General features: G+C 34.6%; 1 protein-coding gene and 1 pseudogene across 4 annotated transcripts; both read right to left on the bottom strand.

The window, feature by feature from the left end:
• LOC106798081 (alpha-L-arabinofuranosidase 1-like) lies at positions 1-3,509 on the bottom strand (annotated as a pseudogene).
• Positions 3,510-14,040: 10,531 nt separating this feature from the next.
• On the bottom strand, positions 14,041-23,700 carry LOC100806458 (alpha-L-arabinofuranosidase 1). Of its 4 annotated transcripts, none has more exons than XM_003521047.5 (18): positions 23,563-23,700; positions 22,361-22,572; positions 21,929-21,983; positions 21,464-21,675; positions 21,089-21,210; positions 20,832-20,985; positions 19,976-20,045; positions 18,271-18,416; positions 18,102-18,147; positions 17,838-17,890; positions 17,579-17,723; positions 17,234-17,352; positions 17,053-17,124; positions 16,858-16,961; positions 16,354-16,410; positions 15,649-15,847; positions 14,855-15,001; positions 14,041-14,355 (listed from the first exon to the last, which is right to left on the bottom strand). In XM_003521047.5, exons 2-18 carry the CDS (start codon positions 22,538-22,540, stop codon positions 14,206-14,208), a joined length of 2,031 nt encoding a protein of 676 aa, XP_003521095.1. In that variant the 5' UTR covers positions 22,541-22,572; positions 23,563-23,700; the 3' UTR covers positions 14,041-14,205. The 4 variants fall into 4 exon arrangements, with proteins under 4 accessions (XP_003521095.1, XP_006576758.1, XP_040869940.1 ...); XM_006576695.3 differs by having other exon boundaries at positions 23,352-23,630; XM_041014006.1 differs by lacking the exon at positions 23,563-23,700 and adding an exon at positions 23,041-23,148.
• Positions 23,701-24,217: the final 517 nt, after the last annotated feature.

Below are 24,217 nucleotides of genomic sequence, written 5' to 3'. Positions count from 1 at the left end.
ATTTGTCTTCATTTTTAATTTAGAGACATTATTATTCCTATGCTGTAAAACTGGATTCTAATCATACTAAAAAATCTAATGATATCACTGAATAGGAAGGGAGAATAACAATCAGGTGCTTGTCAGCAATCTCTAATGAACTTGTTTGTGGCACCACCTGTATTTTTAAAATGGAAAGAACATAATGATAAATGACGTTAGTTAGTTTACAAGCTAGGTCACAACCGTATGCAATGTATAAAGCACATGCACAAATAAACCAAATTGTACCTTCTTCGGCTCTAAGAATGAATTTTCATCCATTACGTTGGTTGGATGTAAGCACTGTTATTGTAGAACCATATTGTTACACATTTGAGTCCAACCCATTTATATCAATGTGAAGACTCTCAGCGGCTGCTCGAAAGTTTACTACCTGTAGAAATCAACAACTACTAATGAATATAGTGCTAGTAAAAAGGCTCTACACCAAATAGAAATGCTGATCAAAGATTCAAAAACAAACTAGAGCTAATATACAAATATGCTTATATTTCTTTCATGTTCCAGAACATTGTACATAGCAATAGTCAGAATTTCAATTTATTTGAAAAGGGCACCTCTCACCTTTATTCTTAGGTAATTTTTCTTATCTGAAGAATCTTGCCAAATAATTAATATTGCAGATGCAACAAGTTTATTAGATGACTTTGTACTGAGTGTCGAGTCAAGAAATGTTGCTCCACTGGATTCAATAAAAAGTTTCTGCACCCAATAGCTAGGAGTTCCATAAACCTGATAAGAGTCGAACACAATTGCATCGGGAATCCATCTGTAGCGACGCATTTACACAACCTCATGTTGTTATGGGCATCATGTTGAAATCTAAAAATAATTTATCACAATACATTTCCAAAGTGCTTATTCTACGTTACAAGAATATGATAAAGGGTATAGGCTAGTTTTCACAGCAAAACTATAATAAAATTACCTCTTGTCATTTATATTTAAGAAAAGTGGTGCGTAAGAAACCATCTCAACAACATCACTGCATCAAAGAAAAATATAAATGAAAAACTTTATACGGTTAAGGCAAAAAAAAACTTCATAAAACTGAAACGAAGTACATTGAATTTTTTTTATAGCAAACTTGTTCTTTTCTAGTCCAATAAGAAATGCAGCTTCAGCCACAGCAGCCAAGAGATTTCCATTTGCTGCATCACTTTTCACAGCATATTCACTAACAAAAATGCCTATAGAATCAGATTGAGAATTCATATATTAGATTATGCATAAATAAATAATGAATTAGAAGAGTGTTCCTTAAAATTCAAAATTAATCAAACCTTTGGACCAGATCGTAGTGTGTGGTCGAATTTAGTAGACGGAGAAAACATGTCATTGGAGCTTGAATATGTCTAATAAAAAAATTAAACATTAAAAAAATAATAAGTTGACAAATGAAAAATAAAAAATTAACATTAAAAAAGATAATAAGTTGACAAATGAAAAATAAAAAACTAAAAACAGTTGCTAAAGTTAAATCAACAAAGTGAAAGTTCAAGAAGTAATTAATGTGAGAACATTATCATCATTACATGAAAATCGTACAAATCAGCCGGATGATTTAATGGTTTGCTGGAAGCATCACAATTTGAGATAATTCGAATATCTGGATAGCTAAAAGGGAGGAAAAGAAGTTGCCGATTCCAATTTTCCAAATGATATTTCTAACAAAATTAATAAATTAACATTTATTGATAAAATAAAAAAGATAATATGGAATTCTAACTACCAAGGAAAATTAACCCTTACACACAAGATTAAAAGTGAACATATATAGAACCTTATTATTACATGTGAACCGGGGATAGCTAAAAACCAGGTGAGTTACAAGAAGAAAAAAAATTAAATTCAATCTTATAAAAAAAATCAAATTCAATAACTGATAAGTACTGTCAAATAATTAATAATAAATCATCATATACCACTAAAAATATATATAAAAGAACCAACAATCATTCAGTTACAACAGCTTTTTCCGCAATGATAAAGTTTTTTTTTAATTACTTATATCTATCTAGAAACTATTTTAATATTTACTCTATTAATTTAACTATTCAGTTCATGTAAGAATGCACGTATATATCCCCTCTCCCCTGCACAAAAAAAATAAAAATAAAATAAAAACAATGTTGTATAGCAATTAACAAACCTCACTTTGAAAACTTAGAATTTTGACATACCTGGAAATCTGAGAAATTTTGGTTTCAAATCTACCAGCATTTGAAAAAGGTCCTTTCTGAAGCCATGACACTGTTTGAAAGGAAGAATGAAGTAAGGTAAAGGAAAATAACAAAAACAAAATAGAAGCATTCCTAGACATTGGTCATTGAGGTACCAAATGTAGACTTATTGTTAAAAAACAAAAAATTCAGAAGAAAAGGCTTTGCTTCTATAACATGACATTATCATGTTAGTAAGCAATATAAGAGGATTCAATCCAAAAAAAATAATGTATCATTGGAGCTGTAATGCCAAATTGGGCTGCAACTGAGAACCAACCTCCACTTTCGAACTAGGTGAATTTGTAGTTCAAATCCTTCCATTTAAGTCATTAGTAAGTGCAAAAGAATTTTGTTTAGTATTCGCAATGTGGCTGCTTATGGGATCCATGTCACTATTTTGTTATTGAGTATATTATCATTTTTCTATGTTAAAAATACAAATTTAGTTATTTGTGAGATGATAATGGAGTTTGATAGAGAAAACTTGAAAGAAAAATTGGATTCGAGGCCAACACCTCCAGAAAGGCAAGAAAGAAAGGAAGCTTTAGATATTTCATATATTTCCATTGTTTTACAATTGCTTTATTTATACTAATTCCTTGCTAACATAATTTATCATTTTGTGCCAAGGAATATTTTAGGAAATCATTGGCTAGCAATTTACGGTTATGTTGTCCCCCCTAAGACCAACCAGCCATCATCTAGCAATTCTGCATTCCAGGTCAGCTTTTTCTCTCGTTTTTCCTCTTCATACGTAGTCTCTGAGGTAAGAGGGCCTTGTGATGGCCCTCTTTGACTTTCCTGCTATCTGTACCTTTGTATCCTGTGTTTGTACCTATGTTTTGTGCTTTCTATTGGTTGCTCTTGCTTTTGTATCGGCCCTTGTAAAATCACCTTGTCCTCAAGGTGATAATCCTCAAATAATTGATCCCAATTTTCCCACGAGGTGTCATCTGGGGATAGTCCTTCCCATTGCACTAACACTTCCCAAGGTGCCTGATCTGAAGATCGTCGATAGTCTAATATGGCTAAGGGAGTAATGACGGGTTGGTGTTGAACAAATTGCTTGGGTAAATCAACTTCCTGAATATGTTCTGGAGAACCTTTGAATGCTTTCAACAAGGAGCAATGAAAAACAGGGTGTATACGAGCTTTTTCTGGCAATTTCAAATGGTAGGCTACGTGTCCTACGCATTCCAAAACTTGAAATGGCCTGTAGAATCTCTTAGCCAGCTTGCCCATGACTGTTTGTGGTCCTTTAGCCGAGACTTGTTGGTGGGGTCATAACTTAAGCATCACCCAATCTCCTGGTTGATGGATCACCTCTCTCCGTTTGGCATCTACAGTTAACTTCATACGATCCTGTGCCCTAAGAAGCTTCTTGCGTATGGCCTGAAATGTTTCTTCTCTGTTGGTCAACAGCTCGTCAACTGCATCCAAAGCTGAAGAACCTATGATATATTCAGGAAAGTTAAAGGGTTTGCGCCTAAATGTGATCTCGAATGGAGTGGTGCCCATGGCCGAATTCCATGAAGTGTTATGAGACCACTCCACCCAGAGAAGAAACTTGCCCCATGCATTCCCGTAGCCGGCGATGAATGAATGCATGCAGACATTGTTCTATAACCCTATTTAGCACCTTCGTTTGACCATCACTTTGTGGGTGGTAAGCGGAACTCATCCTTAGCTGGGTGCCACTCCGACGAAATAACTCCTGCCAAAATTTGCTAATGAACAGGGGGTCGTGGTCGGAGACCAGGATGCGGGGAAGGCCGTGAATTTTCCCCACAATTTCCATGAACAACGAGGCTACCATATGGGCTATGTGAGTCGCCAGAAGCATGCCAAGATGGACCCTTTTGAAAACTGGTCAACCACGACCAGTATTACAGTGTTATTGTGATATGGGGGAAGCCCGGTGATGAAATCCAGAGATAAGTCTTCCCAAGGTCGATGAAGAACTGGTAGGGGACAGAGCAATCCCGCTGCTCTTTTTGTATCATACTTAGCACGCTGACAGTCAAGACATCGGGAGACAAACTTCGTGACATCTTCTCGCAAGCCTGACTATTCAAAGTTTTCCGTCAGGCGGGCTATCATTTTCGCAATTCCCTTGTGGCCTCCCGTGGGTGTGGTATGATACTCTGCCAAGTCTTTTGGTAACCAAATTCGTCCCTTCCAAAGGATCAGGTTATGAACAAGAGTAAATCCAGAATGCTTGTCGGGGTCCACCGTAATTGCTTGCCGGAAATGGCGATACTCAGGGTGGTCCTCCAATTGGCGGCGCAATTCTTCAAAGAAAAAAGGGCAAGGGACAGAAAGGCTCATCAAGGAAGAAGGATCCTGATCAAAGCATCTGGAGAAGGCATCTGCTGCTTGATTATGAGCGCCAGAACGGTATTGAATTTGGTAATCATAACCCATTAATCATGCGAGGTACATATGTTGTTCTGGCGTCTGTATGACATGTGTCAACAGTTCTTTGAGGCTTCGATGGTCCATGATTATAGTGAGACAATGGCCAAGAAGATACTGCCGCTACTTCTTCACGGTCGCCATAATAGCGAATAGTTCTCGCACGTATGCTAACACACGGATAAGCTTTGGAGTAAATGGCTTGCTAAAGAAAGCTATGGGGTGATTCCTTTGTGAAAGGACTGCCCCCATCCCAACACTTGAGGCATCTGTCTCGATGGTAAAAGGAAGTTTAAAATCTGACAAGGCTAAGATAGGCGCTTGGGATAGAGCATGCTTGAGCTAGTCTTAAGCAGTCTAAGCTTATGGGGGTCAATCGAATTGGTCCAAGGTGGTGATGTGGATCAAAGGAGCTGCGATTGAGGGGTAGCCACGAATGAATCGGCAATAAAATCCGGCCAACCCCAAGAAGTTGTGTACCGCTCTGATTTTCCGCGGAGTCGGCCATTGGTGAATGGCTTCGACTTTAGATGCCAGTGGTTCCACCCCTCTATGCGACACAAGGTGGCCAAGGTACTCAACCTGGTTTTGAGCAAAGAAACACTTGGTCATTTTCAAAATGAATTGATTAGCAGATAATACCTGAAAGGTAAATTCTAGATGGAGCAAGTGATCTTCAAAATAGGAGCTATATATTAGGATGTCATCAAAGAACACAATGATGAAATAGCGAAGATAGGGTCGAAAGATTTTGTTCATCGTAGCTTGGAATGAGGACGAAGTGTTACACAACCCAAATGGCATCACTTTGAACCCGTAATGTCCATGATGGGTGCGAAAAGCCATTTTGGGAACATCCTCGAAGTGCATGTGTATCTGATGATAGCCTTGAAGTAAATCAAGCTTGGAAAATCATCTAGCACCGCCTAGCTCATCAATTGTAGGAATGGGAAAATGATCGCGAATGGTAATGGCATTCAAGGCGTGGTAATCCACACAAAACCGCCATGACCCGTCATGTTTCTTCACCAACAACACTGGAGAAGAAAAAGGGCTTGTTCTCGATTGAATGAGACCCTTATGGAGCATTAATTCCACTTAGGCTTCAATTTCACACTTCTGAAAGTGTGGATAGCGATACGGCCGCACATTAACCGAAGTAGACTGAGGAAGAAGATGAATGTGGTGATCGGTGTCACGCTCTGACGACAAGGTACTGGGTTGTTGAAACAAGAGCTTGAACTTAGTGATTAGTGACTGGATGGCCGGGTGAAGGTCCTATGGAGCAGTTATTTCTTTAGAGAGAAGTGAAATGTGGCAGTACAGACCCGTCGCCTGCGTCCGCGATAATCGTCGAAATTGTGATGGTGTTACTAAATTCAGAGTGAATTCCTTATCACCTTTGAGTTCCACGACACGGCAATCATGGAAGAACTGCATGCATATAGTGTTATAGTCCGTGAGGACCAGTCCCAAGGATTTAAGCCATTGTACACCTAACACCACGTTGGTGCTGGAGATGGGCAGCACATGGAGATCGACGGTGAACTGTGCGAATTGAATGTCAATAAGGATTTCCTCACACACGCTTGTACATTGCAGATGTTGGTCGTTTCCCACCATGACCCGTAAGGGAAATGATGTGTCACGACATGGAAGATTCAATTGAGTTACCAGCTCTTGTTGAATGAAATTATGGGTGCTACTGCCGTCCACCAACACCACCACCTAGTGGTTGGCAATCCGGCCCAATAAGCGCAACGTTTCCAGGGCAAGGTGACCCGCCAAGGAATTAAAACTAATTGGGGTTGGGCACGGGTCAATAGGGTCCACATGGTCTGGCGGATCGGGAGGCGGGTCATTCATCACTATATGAGGTGCATGGCTCTCGTCCTCTTCCACGATTAGAAGAAAAACCCTAGAGGCAAAACGGTGGCATTTATGGAATTTCTTGTCGCAATTGAAGTAGAGGCCACACTCCCAACTGGATGCGATTTCGTCCGGGGAGAGGCGCTTCAAAGGCGGCGGGGTCGAACGACTAGGAGATGGTAGTAGGGGTGGGAGGGCCATAGGTCGCGGATGGGGTGGTCTAATGGGTGGCGGAGCGGTTGGGGCCGAGGAAACACGCGTCCACGGTGGGTGATGGACGTCCAGGAGCTTCTCCTCCTAGAGGCGTGCCAGGCCGGCGGCTTGTACCAACATCAACGGTTGGTGCGCCTGCACTTCACGATAGATCTCCGGTGTGAGACCGAAGACAAAACAACTTAGGAGGAAGGGCAGCGGAAGGCCAATGGTTCGATTGGCGAGGTCTTCAAATTCGGACAGGTACTGTGTTACTAAACCTTGTTGGGTAAGCTTGAATAGAGCTCTTGTAGGATCTTCGTACTGTGATGGTGCGAATCTTGTTTGCAAGGCTTGAAGGAAAATCGGCCACGATGTGAACTGGCCGTTACCAGTCATCCACTGAAACCACGCGAGCGCCCTGCCTTCCATTTAGAACAAAGCTATGGTAAGTCGTTCATTCTCTGGTGTACCATGGTACTCGAAGAATTGGTTGATTTTGAAAATCCAACCAAGTGGTTCAGTGCCATTGAATCAAGGCACTTCTAACTTCATCTTGTGGTTGTTTGCAGGTATCGAAGGTGAAGGTGGAGGGGTTGGAGAAGAGGATGAGGAGAGGATGGGGGTGACTCAATTAAGGAGTTCATCAATTTTCTGAGTCAGGCAATTCATGGACTCACCAAGGGATAGTTGATGATTGGAGAGGTGAAGTAGAACTTCATCAAGCTTATCAAAGGAACCCATTGAGGGTATTAGTGTCAATGAGAGCACCAAAATTGGTAGAGAAAACTTGAAAGAAATACTGGATTCGAGGCCAGCACCTCCAGAAATGCAAGAAAGAAAGGAAGCTTTAGATATTTCATATGTTTCCATTGTTTTACAATTGCTTTATTTATACTAATTCCTTGCTAACAAAATTTGTCATTTTGTGCCAAGGAATATTTTAGGAAATCATTGGCTAGCAATTTACGGTTATGCTGTCCCCCCTAAGACCAACCAGCCATCATCTAGCAATTCTGCATTTCAGGTCAGCTTCCTCTCTCACTTTTTCCTCTTCATACGTAGTCTCTGAGATAAGAGGGCCTTGTTATGGCCCTCTTTAACTTTCCTACTATCTGTACCCCTATATCTTGTGTTTGTACCCCTATATCTTGTGCTTGTACCTCTGTTTTGTGCTTTCTGTTGGTTGCTCCTGCTTTTGTATTAGAGTTACTCTATCATTATTGATCTAAAGAATCTCGCTAAATTTAATTGCTACATTTGTTGATTTGTAATGTGTGTTTGCTATTCTACTAACCATGTAAGTGTCCAATGGCATAACTGACACTTGGTCTAACAAGTAACTCCCATGTCTTGTTGTGGTTATTTGAAGACTTGAATAGTGATTAGTAGCTTTTGCTTCCAGTATTGTCTCCACCCTTTTCCATTTTCCATCTCCCTAAACATGTCTGCCAAGAACCATTATTAGTTGTTTTAATCAATACAACAAATAACTTAATAGATTATTGGGTATAGGCTGTACAATCTCAACAATGTTTTCTAAATAAAAAGGAACTTACCTTCTACTTGATGCCACTTTTATAACATCAACACCCGTGAATGAAAGTTGAAAATCAAACTTCCTTTCTGATTTAACATGATAGACCACCTTATACCTCTTCCCTCACTCAATATTCTGAACATGAAAAAATGTTTTAGAAAGAGAAAAGTTACTTCACACACTAAACTAACAATATGTTTGAAATTTCTCTGGAAAAACAAAAGTGTGACATTACTTGAATCTTTTTTTTCGTATTCGTTTTTGTGATATTTAAACACGCATGTGTACCAAGAAAAATTGATACATGCATACACAATAATGATACAAGGAAAAATAAATCTATAATGTGGGTGTGTGTGAATGTCAACATATATTAATTTCCTTACCATACCCAAATAACCAGGGTTAGAGATATCAACATCACCATATGGGCAAGGTTTTTGAACACCACAATACACCTCCATTTGCAATGCAGCTTTATTGTGCTTAAAGCAAGAAGTATGACTAATGGATGCTGAAATGGATGATCCATCTCCAACAATAGACCAATTATAAACATTTAAGTTGTCTGGGCCTCCAACTTCAAAGCCTAAAAATAAATCCTTGAAATAAATCTTCCCCGCAATGTTCTTAACTATTTCCAATTTTATCGGATGCTCTTAATTATTTCAAAATACATATTGAATACTTTATGTCTTTATTTGATACTCGTCACTTACCCACTTCATATATAATTGATATGGCTAGCTAGATAAAAAATTAAAATTGATTAAGATATAAAGGAGTTGTCACCGACAATGGGATCTTTGTCTCTAATGCGAGCAAACAAAGTTTGCAACACCAGCTTTTTTATTAGATGAAATGTACAGGGTTGAGGACTCTCCTCACCAAATTGAATCGATTGGCATCTTCATTTCTATTTTAAATCTTGATGTTTTTTTTTAGGTTAGAGATCATGGGTGTTTTTCAATACACTGAATTAGAGACTATTCCCATTTGTCATGCGTGACTGCCGCTTGTTCAAATAAATTTTACACATAGTGAGAATCAAACACAAGTTCTTTCGAATTAAATAAATCATTTTCACACTTATGAATATAGCAGGATCGTATCATTGTGTCAACCCTTTAGGTTAATCACTATCATGTTTAAATAAAACCCAATGCATTCCTAAAAAATAAATAATAGATCTTACAAGTTTTAAATTCTATGTCTATTTCTTTTCTATTAGTCATTAAGGGTATGTTTTAACGTTGACAAACATCAAATATTCGTTGGACTACAAGTTATGAGATTCATGAATGAGAGTGAGCATGCATTGAAATGGGTATTGACTGCAAAACAAACACTAAATAGTCAGAGTCTATTGGCAGAAATAATCAACAAATTTTATTTAGTTTATATTCTGTACTCACTTTTTTCATATTTCCTGCTCTCTTGCTCGGTTCTTTTCTTTATTTTTTGAGGGGAGTTTTCTTTTTTTGTCACTGTATCTATGATTGAAGTGACTTCTTTTCTATATAATTTGAAAACTTTATAAGTAAATACTACAAGTCCCGTGTTACATGTTACCTTTTGATATATTTATAATATAATTTCAAAGTCGTGTATAAAGTAAAGTCCTATATATAATAAACAAAAAAAAGCTTGAGTAGTAGGGTTTTTTCCCTTGTGGACCATTAGGTGCATATTAACAGTTGAGATTACTAAAATGAATATTAAACATTAGATTAAAACTTATGATCAAGATAGTCGTGTACTTAATATGGTGAACACGGTGTTTTCTCATCAATACTGAAAAATAGAAAGTTGGAGATACTGACAAGTGACAAGTGCTCTGGCCAATATATAAAGGACCACATGTTTGATAAATGCTTGTGACTAACCTTACAAATAGTACATAGTTGCCAATTAAGCAACAAGTTTAGGTTTCGCAGTCTGATCCACACAGTGAGGGAAACACCAATTTGTTGTCTAATATCCCAAATAACTTTCACAATTTCAGCTCTTCAATGCATGCGGGTTGGTCTTGTTATTGTAGGCAGCACAATTTAGGAGAAAGAGAATGCCTACATTTGATCATTGGATATTTTATAGTCTTTTAGTTTTATTTTATACACCCAAAACCCACCATACATATATTATTTCAGTAATCAATTAATCACGATGCGCAATTGAGATAAAGGCTTTATGTATTTGAGAATTGACATTTACCAAACAAAATATCATGTTTAAAGGAACTATATGTACCTTGTTGGTGCTAAAATCTGTGGTTTAACATTATATTATTCTTTTTTCTCTAAAATATTTTATTATTCTCTAGACTCTAGAGTGACTATTTGATTTTATAGTTACCTCTTTATAATGTAAATTTTAGGGAATAAATTTTAAAATGTCAAATTATTGTTAACATTAATTAAAAATTTGACTTTTTTTTATCTTAAACAAAGTTAAGAGAAATTAAATGACAAAAAATGAAAATAATTTAAAAAGAATATAATTACAGGAAAAGGTGAACTTTACCTTACGTATTTTTTATTCTTTGACAAACAATTGAGTGTAGAATTAAAAATTGAAATTGAAATTAGGCCTCATTTGTAATCATGATATTAAAAAAATCTTTAAAAAATTGCAACCTCAATTTTAATTCCATTGAATTTTAATATAATTTTAAAGAATTTTAATATAATTAAACTAACATTTCCTAATTTTATAATCTTTATTATTTTTACAATTCCTAATCTTTTTCACATTGTGACACATTTATTTTTGTTAATCTTGCCATTATGATTATATTACTATTTGATAATTGTTATGTACAAGTAATTGTGTAATTAATCACACAACAATTATTTGATTTTTCTTTTTTTATTGTTTTTTTTGTTAAACATTAGAAATTTAATATCTTCTGAGTTTTTATCTAACAGGTGCTAAAATTAATAAATTTATAGTGTTTTTGGTAGTATAAAGACCGTTCAGCACGATAGCCTTGCATAGCATCAGAAGTCGCATGGGAAATCAGTTATCACATGCATTAGCGCTTAGCGCGTGGTCACTTGTCCAACTGGACTTTGTGCGTCGTGCTAAGTGTTAGACAAGTGATCTCAGTATCTCAAGAATGGAGTATTGAATTAAGATATCAAACTATCCTGAATTAAAATTTAACTCTTTTTTAATTAATAATGAAATCCTAATTATGAATTAATTCAAGAATAATTCAAAATAAACTTCTTTAAAGTGAAATATAAACTGCTATAAATAAAAGAAGTTTAAGGGAAGAGAGAATGCAAACTCAATTTTTATACTGGTTCAATCACGTCATATGTCTACGTTCAGTCCCCAAGCAACTCGTTTGAGATTTTCACTATCTTATAAAAAACCTTTTACAAAGTCTGAACCACACAGGGACAACCATTCCCTTATGTTCAAATAACCTTACAACTTAAGAGACCCTCGATCTCTTAATCAGATTTCTTTGAATAAGAAGAAGAAGAATTTTCTCTCTTTAAGAGAAGAATGTTACAATGAAAGATCACTCAAGACTTCTTATTGAATTTGCAAGTGTTTTGGCCAAGAAATATTTTGAGAGAAGACAATTTGTTATTGAGAGGATAAGACAAGTTGTTCAAAAAAACTTTAAGGAATTTTGTACCCCAAATCACCTATTTATAGGCCTTTGATGGTCATTCAAAAACTTTTTGAACGGTTGTGACTCTTGGGAGTTACTTTCGAAAATTCATTACTGGTAATCGATTACGCAGTTAGTTTCTAAAGAGTTGTGACTCTTCAGACTTGAAATTTGAATTTTCATGTCTGGTAATCTATTACACACAAGTTGTAATTGATTACAAGCTTTAAAATTTAAATTCAAATTTCTAAAGGCTGTTATAAAACATTTAAAACTTCTGGTAATCGATTACAGGCCTTGTGTAATCGATTACAGGCTTTAAATTTTAAATTCAAAATTTGCAAATTTGTTTCAGAAATGAATTTGGCCACTGGTAACGATTACATCCCCTGGTAATCGATTACTAGAGAGAAAATACCATATATTTGAAATCGCAAAATGCTTTTGTAAAATATCCTTTGATCAAACCTGGGCATCATCAATTAAGGAATGCTTTCTAAGATTCTAGGGACTAAGTTCATCATTTTTCTTGAATTTCTGCGTTCTTGACTTGGATTAAACTTGAGAAGCGTTTATCTTTAGCATCATCAAAACTGCATATCATATTTGCTTCTACACTAAGCGCACAATCAATGTTAAAAAATATGATTGTGCTGCTTTTTAAGAGAAAAAGAAGAGGAAACATGGATTTATTCAGTCCATTGAGCACCAAAAGCTAGGGCACGTCCATTGGAGAGACACTTACTCATTTGGAGCTTTTCATTTCCTTTCTTCTCCATTTTTTTTCCTTCATTCTCTTCCACTCCCTTCACCCCTTTTTGTATTTGTAAGTCTCTCATGACAATGAGAGGCTAAACTACTCATTGTTAGAAGTTCAACAACCAAACACTCTTTATGTAATGATTCTAATTATCTATTTAATGTTATTTTAGTATTATTGTCTCTTTTTTGTGCTTATTATCATGTTTGTGGCTTGATTATCCATGCTCATATAATGTTATAGGGTTTAGGCATTGGAAAATATTTATTGCTTAAGAACTAGAAAAAAATATTTAAGTAATCCATCTCTAAGGATAGAATGGTGTTATTTAGCCTAATTTATAGATCTCCGTTCATAATGCAATTTGTCTAATTTATCTCTTAAAGGATTAGGAGAGAAATTAGGTTGGTTAGACTCTTTCATGTGAGGAATCATGGCTAGAGTATGTAAGTATATGTAGGTAATAATTGAAATAATATTAAATAGAGAAAAATTCAATATGATTTGTTTATTATTTAGAGTTTATGAAATAAAATAAATAAAAAAAACTCAACTGTTTATCTTTTTTTTTTAACTAAGATATTTTGGGTTTCTATTTAACACCCAATTAATCCTCCTCCCACCGGATTAACTCATCTGGGAATAAAGTGATATGTAAGTAACGATTCCATTTTCATGCCGAAGATCTAACCCAATCCATGACTATGAGATACAAATGTCAAACCCCTTGTTTCAACCATTTATCATTAAACTATAGTTCTTCTCTTTCCGTTACCTGCTTCTTACCTTTGCTGCCGCATTTTTCGACTGTGGTTGTGCACTACTTGTGTGAAAGCATTCTTTGTTTCAAAGTTAATTTATACAATACAGCCTGGGTAGAAAATAGATATATCTTAGCTAACAAATTGAAGGTGATTTTAGATGAGCCGAACTATCGAAGGTGATTTTAGATGAGCTGTGTTTGATAGAGTTATTTTATGTTTTTTTCTTATTTTTACTCTCCTTCAGGGTAGTTTAATCTTATTACTTGTTGTCCTTCTATTTTTCCCTTTCACTATTATAGATTCAGATTTACATTATTAGAACATAGCTCTAGTATCAGTAAAAAAAAATGCATAGCTCTAGCTCTTCATCTTTGTTTGTTCTCTCTTATATCTCTTCCCCTTTTCTCCATATTTGTATATTGTTAACTAGCTGAACTATACCCACGTTGTTCTAAGTCAAAAAGTGAATGATCCTGAAAATATGACTCAATTAAGGTTAATTAGATTGTGGAGTGTTATTCATAAAATTATTTCAAAAAAGGTGTTTTTAATTTTGGAATAACTGTTTTCTACTCTTCGTGCTTGGTGGACAAATTACAAACAAATTAAATTAAACCACATAAATGTTATTTACAGCACAACATTGTTTAATTACATGGCAAAGTAGACCAAGGTGTCAAACTTATTATATAGTTAATTGCAGCTATTGCATATAACCCATTCCTTCCCCTTTATTTCTTTTTCTGCTTTTGGTATAATTTTTCATAACGTTAAATAGAAGACCTCGTGGAAGAATCGCTCCCTGCCATCTTCAGAGTACTGGACTGTTTCACCAAATCAAATGATGTGAACGAACGTGGTGGGACTGTAACATTCATGTCCTTTCCAACATTCTGAAGTAGACTTTGGATTGGCACCACCTGAAACCACGTTAAAAACAACAAAATCATAAGCCAATTTAACATGGTTCCTAAATAGCCATAACCATTTTCTATCTTTATAAGCTATGTTTTGATATGAGGAACCCATTGAAAACTTTCATTGATAGAAACATTAAAGACAATTACTTCACATTATTGAGAAAGGCATTTAAAGAAAAAATTAATGGTTATGCACCTTTACACTATCATCCAATTAGAAATCACTATTGGTATGACTTATTATAAAAGTCAACAAACTACCATACATGGTGATTTGTGATTGGATAACACAATAAAACTATTTTACAATGTCAATATATAGCCTATTTTCTCTTAAAATAATGGTGAAATGGTTTCCTTGTAACTATCGTTCATGCAAGGAGTTAGAACATTACTATAATAAACTGAACAATATTCAGAAGGGCATATTAAAACATGGGGATGAACCAGTTAACTCAATTATAAATGAGAAGCTTGGAAAGAGTGAAGCTTGAGGTACCTTCTTTGGCTGTGAGAAGGAGTTCTCATCCATTACATTTGCAGATGTAAGCACAGTCTTTGTTGACCCAGATAACTGCAATGAGTTTGGTTCTAGTCCGTCAAGAGAGATTTTGAGGTTCACGGCAGTGGTACCGAAGTTCACAACCTGTAAATGTCAATTGATTCAGAGCGATGACAGAGCTTATGAAAGCATTTAAAGCACATCCAAGTTATGCTCGTTTTTTTTTTTTATCAGCAAAATTATAAATATTATTAATAATGGTGAGTACCAGGGGTACTAAAATTACAAGGTACAAGCAGACTGGCAGAACCATAAGGTCCTGAGAACCAGGTGCCAGTCTAAAAAGAACACAGAAACCCTGCACTGCTACCCTAGACAGAAAATGCTATTGATAGATTACTTCCAAGTTATGCTCGTTTAATCTGCTCACTAAGTGTGTGTATATTGTTGCTTCCAAGTTTTGCCCGTCTAATCTTTCCGGACGCACATCCAAACACTATAAAATAATGTGTCAATTTTATGAAAAATGGTGAAAGATAAGTTTTTTATCCTTGATTTTAATGTATGCCTTGATCTTTGAGAAGTTCTTAAAACTTATGATTTCATAGCAATGTCAACTTCCAAAGAATATGGAAAAAATAGTGAGATCAGCATATTCAAAAAATTAAAATATAAAATGTTTCTACAAATCCAACTTTATACCATTAACTATAACTATGGAAATTGAACCGATTCTCAATTTTAAGAAAGTACAGAAATGTGTAACTGATGCAAAATTGTCTGTTATTTACCTTTATTCGTATGTAATTTTTCTTATCTACAGAATTTTGAAATGTAATTGCTGATGCAACAAGTGAATTTGAGGAAGGTGCTTGAAGTGATGTACTTAGAAGTGTTGCTCCACTCGACTCTGAGAAAAATACTTGCACCCAATAGCTAGGAGTTCCATAGAGCTGAAAGGAGTTGAATACAATTGCATCTGGGTTCCACCTAATGACAGAAATTGACACAATATTAGTTTAGCCATCAGGAGGAACAATTCTACATATTTTAGTAACCACCTTAACATTAGAATTGAAAACATTTTACTTCTGATATTTAGAACAATGAAATCCTTCTGAAGACACTTTCTAAATGTGTGGAATAAAAAGGTCACATTTTGTTCTTCAAGCAACTGTTTAGCTGAACATAAATGTTAATGATCTACTTCACCATCCTTTAGTTAAGAGGTACTGTAACAGAATTATGAATTTCCAAGGACAGAGTAAATCAAGCTACAATTTATTTCTGTCTTAATGGAAGGCATGTCTTCACTTTCACTAGTACAATCATGTCTCCTCAGAGAAATCAACATATTATGTCTATTTTCTCGTGGAGTCTTTTCATAAAACTTCTACACAGAAAAGAACATAGTGCACAATAAGGCTAGGCTAGACCAAAACTCAAAGAAGAAAAATATATAAAAGAAATTTCCAGGTAAAATCATAAGAAATTACCTCCTATCATTGGCATTAACAAAAAGTGGAGCATAGCTGGCCATTTGGATAACATCACTGCACCAGAAAGAAAAAAATGAAAATGGTGAGTACATGCTAATGATGCTATTAAGTGAACTAGATTAGAAACTCAGATTTCATACTACTAGGAACCAAAGATAGAAATGGAATCTTGTTTAACAGATAAGTCAAGCTTGCTAAGCTCAAATCAGTAAAGGCACTAGAACAAATTCATTTGAAAGAAAAGTGATCATAAAACTTGAAGTGAATCTTGTTTAACAGATTAGTCAAGCTTGCTTAACATCACTTACAACTGACTTGATTTACTTAAGCTTATACGTTGCCTGTTTGGGCTTGTTTATGGCCTTGCCAAACTTAGTTAGAAGGGTAACTTGCCCATATAATATAAAAAATCTCTTGCATGTGTGGTTTGGGCAAAAGTTCAAAGTTTCAAACCTTGCCCTAGATAAAATACTTAATGAAAACTTCATAATAAATGTAAACCTGTTCTTTTCCAGTCCAATAAGGAACCCAGCTTCAGCTAGGGCTGCCAAGAGGCTTCCTGTCCCAGCATCTTTTCCAGTCACAGCATACTCACTTACAAAAGCCTGTAAAGTGTCCACAAAATAGATTAAGAACAAATGGATATGCCAATAACTAATAAAACAGAGGACTTTGATAGAGATCATAAAATAAAACCTTTGGACCATTTCGAGATGTATGATCAAATGCATTAGCTCTAGAAAACATGTCATTCGCATTTGTATAAACCTAATAATAGAAACAGAGTATAAGAGAAGATACAAAAGTGGATCAATATTATATGTGCATGTGTGTGTATAAGGGGTTTGTAATCAAAGACATAGTGTGAAGACATTACATGATAATCATACATATCAGCTGGATGATCTAAAGGTCGAGAAGAACCATCACAATTTGAAATAATTTGGATATCTGGATAAGCACTTTTTATTGCACTGTAGAATTTCAGGTAGTTTCCTAGCAGGAAAAGAAATAGTGTCAGATTACTCTGATTCAATTATAAGGGGAAACTATGAAATCCGAAACTGTTTGTTAGAAATATGCACATGTTGTATATTAATAATAAATTCAACAATAGCTGTCACACCTCTTCTTGGCATAAATAATATAAAGTGTTAGTGCATGTTAACAAAGAAAATATAACTTTTTCTTCGGATAGAGTAAATAAGAAAAATATGCACACCTCGATAGTTCTTTTTTCCGCAATCTTCATTCCCAACAGCAACATATCTTAGGTCAAATGGCGCAGGGTGTCCCATAGCAGCTCTAAGGGAGCCCCATTTTGAAGTGCGATCACCTCTCGCGAACTCAAGTCCATCAAGGGCTTCCTACATTCAAGATTTCAAGATCTTATTATATATATCTAAGTCAAGTTTCTTTTAACAATAATGGAAAAAAGTAATAATAAGAGGTGAAAAGCAGGGAAAAATGTGATAACATACTTGCACAAGAGGTAAGACCGCAGATGTATCAACTTGATCATTATGACTGACACCTAAAACGAAATATTCAATTAGAAAACAAACACAATTTTTTTCACTTTGTTAGTAAGAAACTTAGTGGATGTTTGGTTTAACTTATTTTGAGGAAATAATAGCTTATTTTTGGCAGCTTCTTTAGAGAGCTTTTGAAAAATTAGTGATTATTTTCTTTAAAAAAAGCAATTCCAAACAAACACAAGTTAACAGAGAGAAACATAAAATTACCATTATTAAATACCCATATTGGTGCAGTACCCAAGTCCTCCGCAAGCTGCTCAAAAATAATAATAATAATAATATATATCATTTCACTAGCATAGCACAAAACAAGAGTAATTCAACTAGATATGAACATCATATTCCTCAGCTACAATATATGAAAAGAGGCACTTACTTGGAGAAACTCATAATAGCCAAGTCCATCATCAGTCCAGTACATCCAAACATCACCAAAGTGCCCAGGTCTCTCCTCCCATGGTCCAACAGATGCTTTCCATCGAAATGCATTTCTTAACCATTCTCCTTCAACAAAACAACCGCCTATGCAATGTAAAATAACATTCCTAGATGTTAGTTGAGTTACATACAAACTAGAAGAGTAAACTAGAACACGTTATTATCAAATGATGCTTACTCAAACTTTAATATGTACTAAAGAAAGTAAAGTAAATATAGATCATCTTGGTCCAAAAGACTCAAAAGCTATAGCACAATCAATTCCCTTATCAAAAAAAAAAAAAAAAAGAAGAAAAACAAGGAAAACATTCTTTAAAAACAAAATAAATGAAACAAAAATCACGATTAATCCAACACAGCCATAAATTAAAACCATACATTCTAAATGTGAAGAATTGCAATTAAAATGTCCATTCAATACTATAACACTCATGAAATTGAATATGATGTTTTCAACATTTATATTCCTGAAATTCCATGGCAAATTGGATGCTCAAACTCCTCATTGGCATCACGATTATTTTATATAATGTATCATATCCTGTTGTCTCTCCTCATAGAGCCTGGTTTAGTTGCTGTATTCTATAAAAGGTAGAACACTTCAGACTTACGCATGTCAGTTCAGAAAATGTTTGTCTTCAACTGACATCTAACCGAATTTCCCCTTAATTTCTGCTTTTGCAGAGGAAAAATACATGATATTTTTTCATTGTAGATAGATCTTGAGAGAAGTTAAATCTATTTGAGCAATAGTTTTGATTGTTATTTGGACAGTCCTTTTGAAACAGCATGATAAATGCAAATAATTAGGATATCATTAATTTGAATTCTTTACACTTTGTTAACAAATAAATAACCATGAGAAAAACATGCCTAATCACAATTCCAAACAACATAGAGAAGCTCCATATAAGTAATTTGGAGTGTGGAGCCAAATTATAAAGAGACAACTAGAACATAACCAAAAGCGACAGAAAAAAGGAAAATTTAGGGGCCATTTGGTTAAAGAAAATGTTTTGTTTGCACTTTTAATAACATAAATGTCATCTTTATTTCCTGTTTTCAAAAGTTTATATAAAAAAAAGTGAAAACAATAAAAGTTGTTCTCACTGTTTCCTATACCAATCCTTCAAAGCAGAAAACAAAATAAAAACAATGTGGTATTTTTGTAATTAAAAGTAAAAATAGAAAATGAAAACAGAAAACATTTTCTCAAACCAAAGTACCCAACAACTTGTTAAGTTCATATACAAATAAATTTCTTGGCTCAAATAGCTCACTAAGGATTTGTTAGGTATAACTGAAAGTGAAACAAGATGAACCAATTGATGTTGATATGCAAACTACTTTACACTTCGACACAGGAGTAAAAAGTAGAATAGTTTAAAATAGATTAATAATACCTTCTCTTTATTTTTTACACACTCTACCAAGTATTTATGAGTAATTATAACTAAAAACAAATTCTGTTTTTCACTTTCCTCTCTCTTTTCCACCCTTTCAATTAAGCATACCCTCATTCAAGTATACATATTTTGGAGATGCAAGACTAGTGCACATAACACAGAACAAAAGCAATGCACAAGTGTGTTATAACAAATTCGAGGTTTGAAATTTATCATTGTGAACCACTTTATGCATACCCGGAAATCTGATAAATCTTGGTTTCAAAGCTGTCAGCATTTCAACAAGGTCAGTTCGGAAACCATGTCCCTGCATCAAGTCAAGGTTGAAGATGTTATTGGGTGGGGAAACTGAAGTGTAATTCCATCATTGGAGCTTAATCAATATTAACTATTTTCATTATAAAATATTTTATTGCTAAAGAATGGCTATCTTTTTATTAGATTTTAAGTCTCTGTAAACATCATTTTAAACCAATATCATTCTTATCATGTCCATGCCATGCATATGAAAGGTCATGCAATCACAGCAACGTATGAAGAGAAGTATACAGGATATTTAAGGATGATGTATAAATAAAAAAAATAAAGAGAGAAGAAAATTATAGAGAAAAAGAACCTAGATTCTTAACAAGCAATTTTTGAGAGAACAACTAATCTCCCTCCCCTTACCAGCACAAGTACTTGTGAATAAACAAAGTTTTACTATTATCAAGTCATATCAATGTTAATGATTAGAAAAGTAAAAGTTACATAACATTGACGCACTTTATAAAAAACAAGTTTTGACACCTGTAGCAACCTAATTGGCCATAAAACGTTATAGGTTCAAATTAAACAATATAAGGCAGTCCATTTACAAGACTCCCACCATCATGAAGTTATGTGGAGGATTGGATATATAATATATTCAATCTTAACCCCATGAGTGGAGAGACTATTTCCACAAGTAGCACATGTGAAAGTTAATCTCTTTATTCAAACACGTGAAGGAAAGGATATAAATTAATTTCTTTATTATATACACAGTTCTGTTAGGGTCTAAGAAATATTTCATCTGGTAAGATATATAAACAATTTCAGGATGTAACACAACCTTATATGTGTCCAGTGGCATAGCAGACACTTGGTCCAACCATATCACACCTTTGGTGGTGGTTGTTAATTGAAGTCTTGAGTTATGATCTGTTGCCTTGGCAACCAGTATCTTCTCCACCTTTGTCCAGTTTGAAAAATCAAGTGCAGAACCTCTGAAAGATCGATTATTAGTCTAACTTATAGATGCAAATGATAATTTCTGGGATTAAATCTACTGCACATAAAGTCTCTATAGCACATAAAATTGGAGCTCACGTGATCACAGATGAAGCCAGGTTTCCTACACCATTCGATCCAGTTAATGAAACTGTTAGATTAAGTGATTCAGTTGAACGAACATAGAAGACCACTTTGTATTTCTTCCCTTGCTCAATATTCTGAAAGAAGATCAAAGTAGTAAATAAATTACTTGCAGTCTCAGCCATGAAGGATTACAAATAATAAAAATGAAAGTAATCAGATAAGGATCTAAAAAAATTTATAACCAAACAATTGAATCTAAATAACAGTGTAGACATTTAGACTATAATTTATGTTTTTCATCAGGTTTTTGTCTTTTTTTCTTGTTCAGGAAATCTATGCACATAGGATTTATGATGTAATTGAGGCAACGGTATCAATTAGTCTCACCATGCCCCAGAAACCAGGGTTATAGACACCAACACCATCAGCGGGGCAGATGTTGTCACCTTTGCTGTCACATAACACCTCCAATCGGAGTGCAACCTTGTTACGGTCAAAGCAAGAGGTGCGATCAGTTTCAATATTTATCAATGATTCATTTCCAATAATTGACCAAGGGTCAATATTTGAAGGAGTGTTAGGGCCACCAGCTTCAAATCCTAAAACAAGAATTCATAATACTTCACTTAAAATTAAAAACAGTGGCCTACCTAAAAACAAAACAAGTTAAACAACAAATCATCCATTTGTTCACATTTGAACTGATAAAGTATAATATAAAAGATTGCAGGAACTCTGTGCTTGTGAATCTGAACATGTAAGTTGCATGAAAAATCACAGTAAAAAAAAAATCCTGGAGAAAACTTCTAGTGCTAGTTTTGTTATTTAAAGCTTAGAGAATATGAAAATAACCTCTGTTGCTCACAAGCTCAGCCCACAATCCCCCAGCTCCAGCATGATTAATTTCCTGTAGATGAAATTCCATAAACTGGTCATTTTCTGATATTTGGATAAGAGGCATCATCAAATTGAATACAAAATCAAATGCACATTCCCATAATCCCAAATTCCATGCAGTTTATTCGATCACTCATAACTCGTATTACTATAGATGATACATTACATACACAATATTCATAAAAATAAATTATTTCATATTTTATCTTCATACTTATCTCTTTCATAAACCATGCATAGCACATGTTCTATCCAAGCCCATTTAAAAGAAAACTCTCATAATACACCAGAAATAATAATCAGGTATCAGCATAATAAAAAGTAATTATAAAGGGAGTGGAGCAAATAAACAACAATGAGTGCTAGATGCAAGTTTATCATCTTTACCTCAAAGAATATGCCAAAAAGTGTCTCTGGTATTGGCTTTCCAGATGCATCAGAAGCATTCACAGTTAGAGTTGTGGTCAGGTCAGCATGTTTTTTAGTAGCAAAGCATTGGAAGACAAGGCAAACCAATATGAACAAATGGAGCAGAGAAACACTGCATAAGGCCTTGGATGAACCCATTGTTTGTTCACAACATTCAACCTATCTGCAATCTGAAACAACACAAGGTAGAGGTAATGAACAGGAACACTTTGATTATATTATTATATAGGAGAAAAAAGAAACAACCAAAGTTAAAAACACAACAACCAACACGTCATGTGATCAGAGGTGGACAAAAGAGGAAACAAATGAAACAAACAAGCTAATAGTTATTGTTTCACCACCGCTTGATCCTACAATATGACAACAAAAAACCAACCCTTTTCTCGCCTTCTTCTTTTTTCTTTTTGGTGTATCAATATCAAGGCTATGACCTATCTAAACTCACAGTTACAAGGGGATAAATAGAGCATAATAAAGAAAGAAGTGATATGTCAATAATCAGATGGAATTGTTCAAGTCAACTCTAATCGAAAAATGCAAAATCGAAAAGCTCTTTAGGAGTTTGACCAATTTGACGAATCGAAAAGCTCTTTAGGAATTTGACAAAAGAATAACATGAGAATTTAGTAAAATACAGTAGGAAGCAAGCACTGAGCTCAAATTGAAGGTTTTGAAACGCATTTGAATGCAACTATTAGTATGATTTATGACATATATTTTGAATTCGAATAATGTCCAAAAATTCGAAAAAAAATGAACAGTAGATTATTGCAGGTAGTTGCACCCACCCACACCATGTTACATAATAATAAATTGATAATAATAAGACCAGATTATGAAACAGTTCTTATCCATAACACAATCAAGTTTAAAAAAGACTAAAAAGTCAATCATTTAAATATAAAGGGTCTCTGATTTGCAAGTTTGAGAGCTAAAAGAGACTCACGGGTATGTTTGAATTTAGATTGAGGTGGAGTAACAGTAACAGAATCAGAGTTGAGAAGGGTAAAGTGGGAAATAAGGAGTTAAAGGAAGGGGGGGGAGGGGGTGGTCTGAATCTAGTGTGTGAGTTCCCTTTATAGAGCAACAACTACAAAGATTGGATTGGATCAGTATCAGTGTGAGTGAAGCAAAAGGGACAATGATGATGCAAATACCTCGGTGGTTTGTTTTTTTTTTTTTGCCTTTGCTTCCACGGTTTGAAGTGAAACAGGAACTGTGTGTGTTGTGTTGAGGTGGAGATGTGAATGGATTTGTTTAGGATTTGGTTGCGTGGGGGTGTGGGGGACCCACCATAGTGTTTGCCGTCTGGCTATGCTATGTTATGGTTTGACACAATCGTACTGCAGTCTGCGTCGCGTGGCGTAACCACATAACAACATTAACTTTTTTCAATAACTTTTCCTATATTTTGGTTTATCTCTCCCTCCTACTACTCCTACAGGAGGCGCCCAAATTTCACGGCTTTTTTATTAAAAGGAGTAAATTTTCACGTTATTTTAGGTATATTTTAAAAAATTATTTAAAAGAGTAAGTCATAACACTTTTATACCTCTTAAATTAAACATCCTAATATTTATTACAACTTTTTATTTTTTCCATAAAATTATTTATGTAAAAAAAAATTTTACAACTTTATAAAGTAGTAAATTTTTTTTTTGTTTTTTGTTTTCCGACTTTAAAATTCTAAAACTTTTTTTTTATGGTTTACGACTTTAGTTTTTTTATTTAATGTTTAAGTTAATTTTTAAAAAAATATATAATTTTTTTATGTTTTTTATTTTCAAAAAATTATTTAAATATATAATCAAT

Source organism: Glycine max, chromosome 3, assembly GCF_000004515.6.
Source record: "Glycine max cultivar Williams 82 chromosome 3, Glycine_max_v4.0, whole genome shotgun sequence".
Classification (NCBI taxonomy): domain Eukaryota; kingdom Viridiplantae; phylum Streptophyta; class Magnoliopsida; order Fabales; family Fabaceae; genus Glycine; species Glycine max.
The sequence above is the reverse complement of the archived record's forward strand: the minus strand, read 5'-3'. Positions and strand labels throughout refer to the sequence as shown.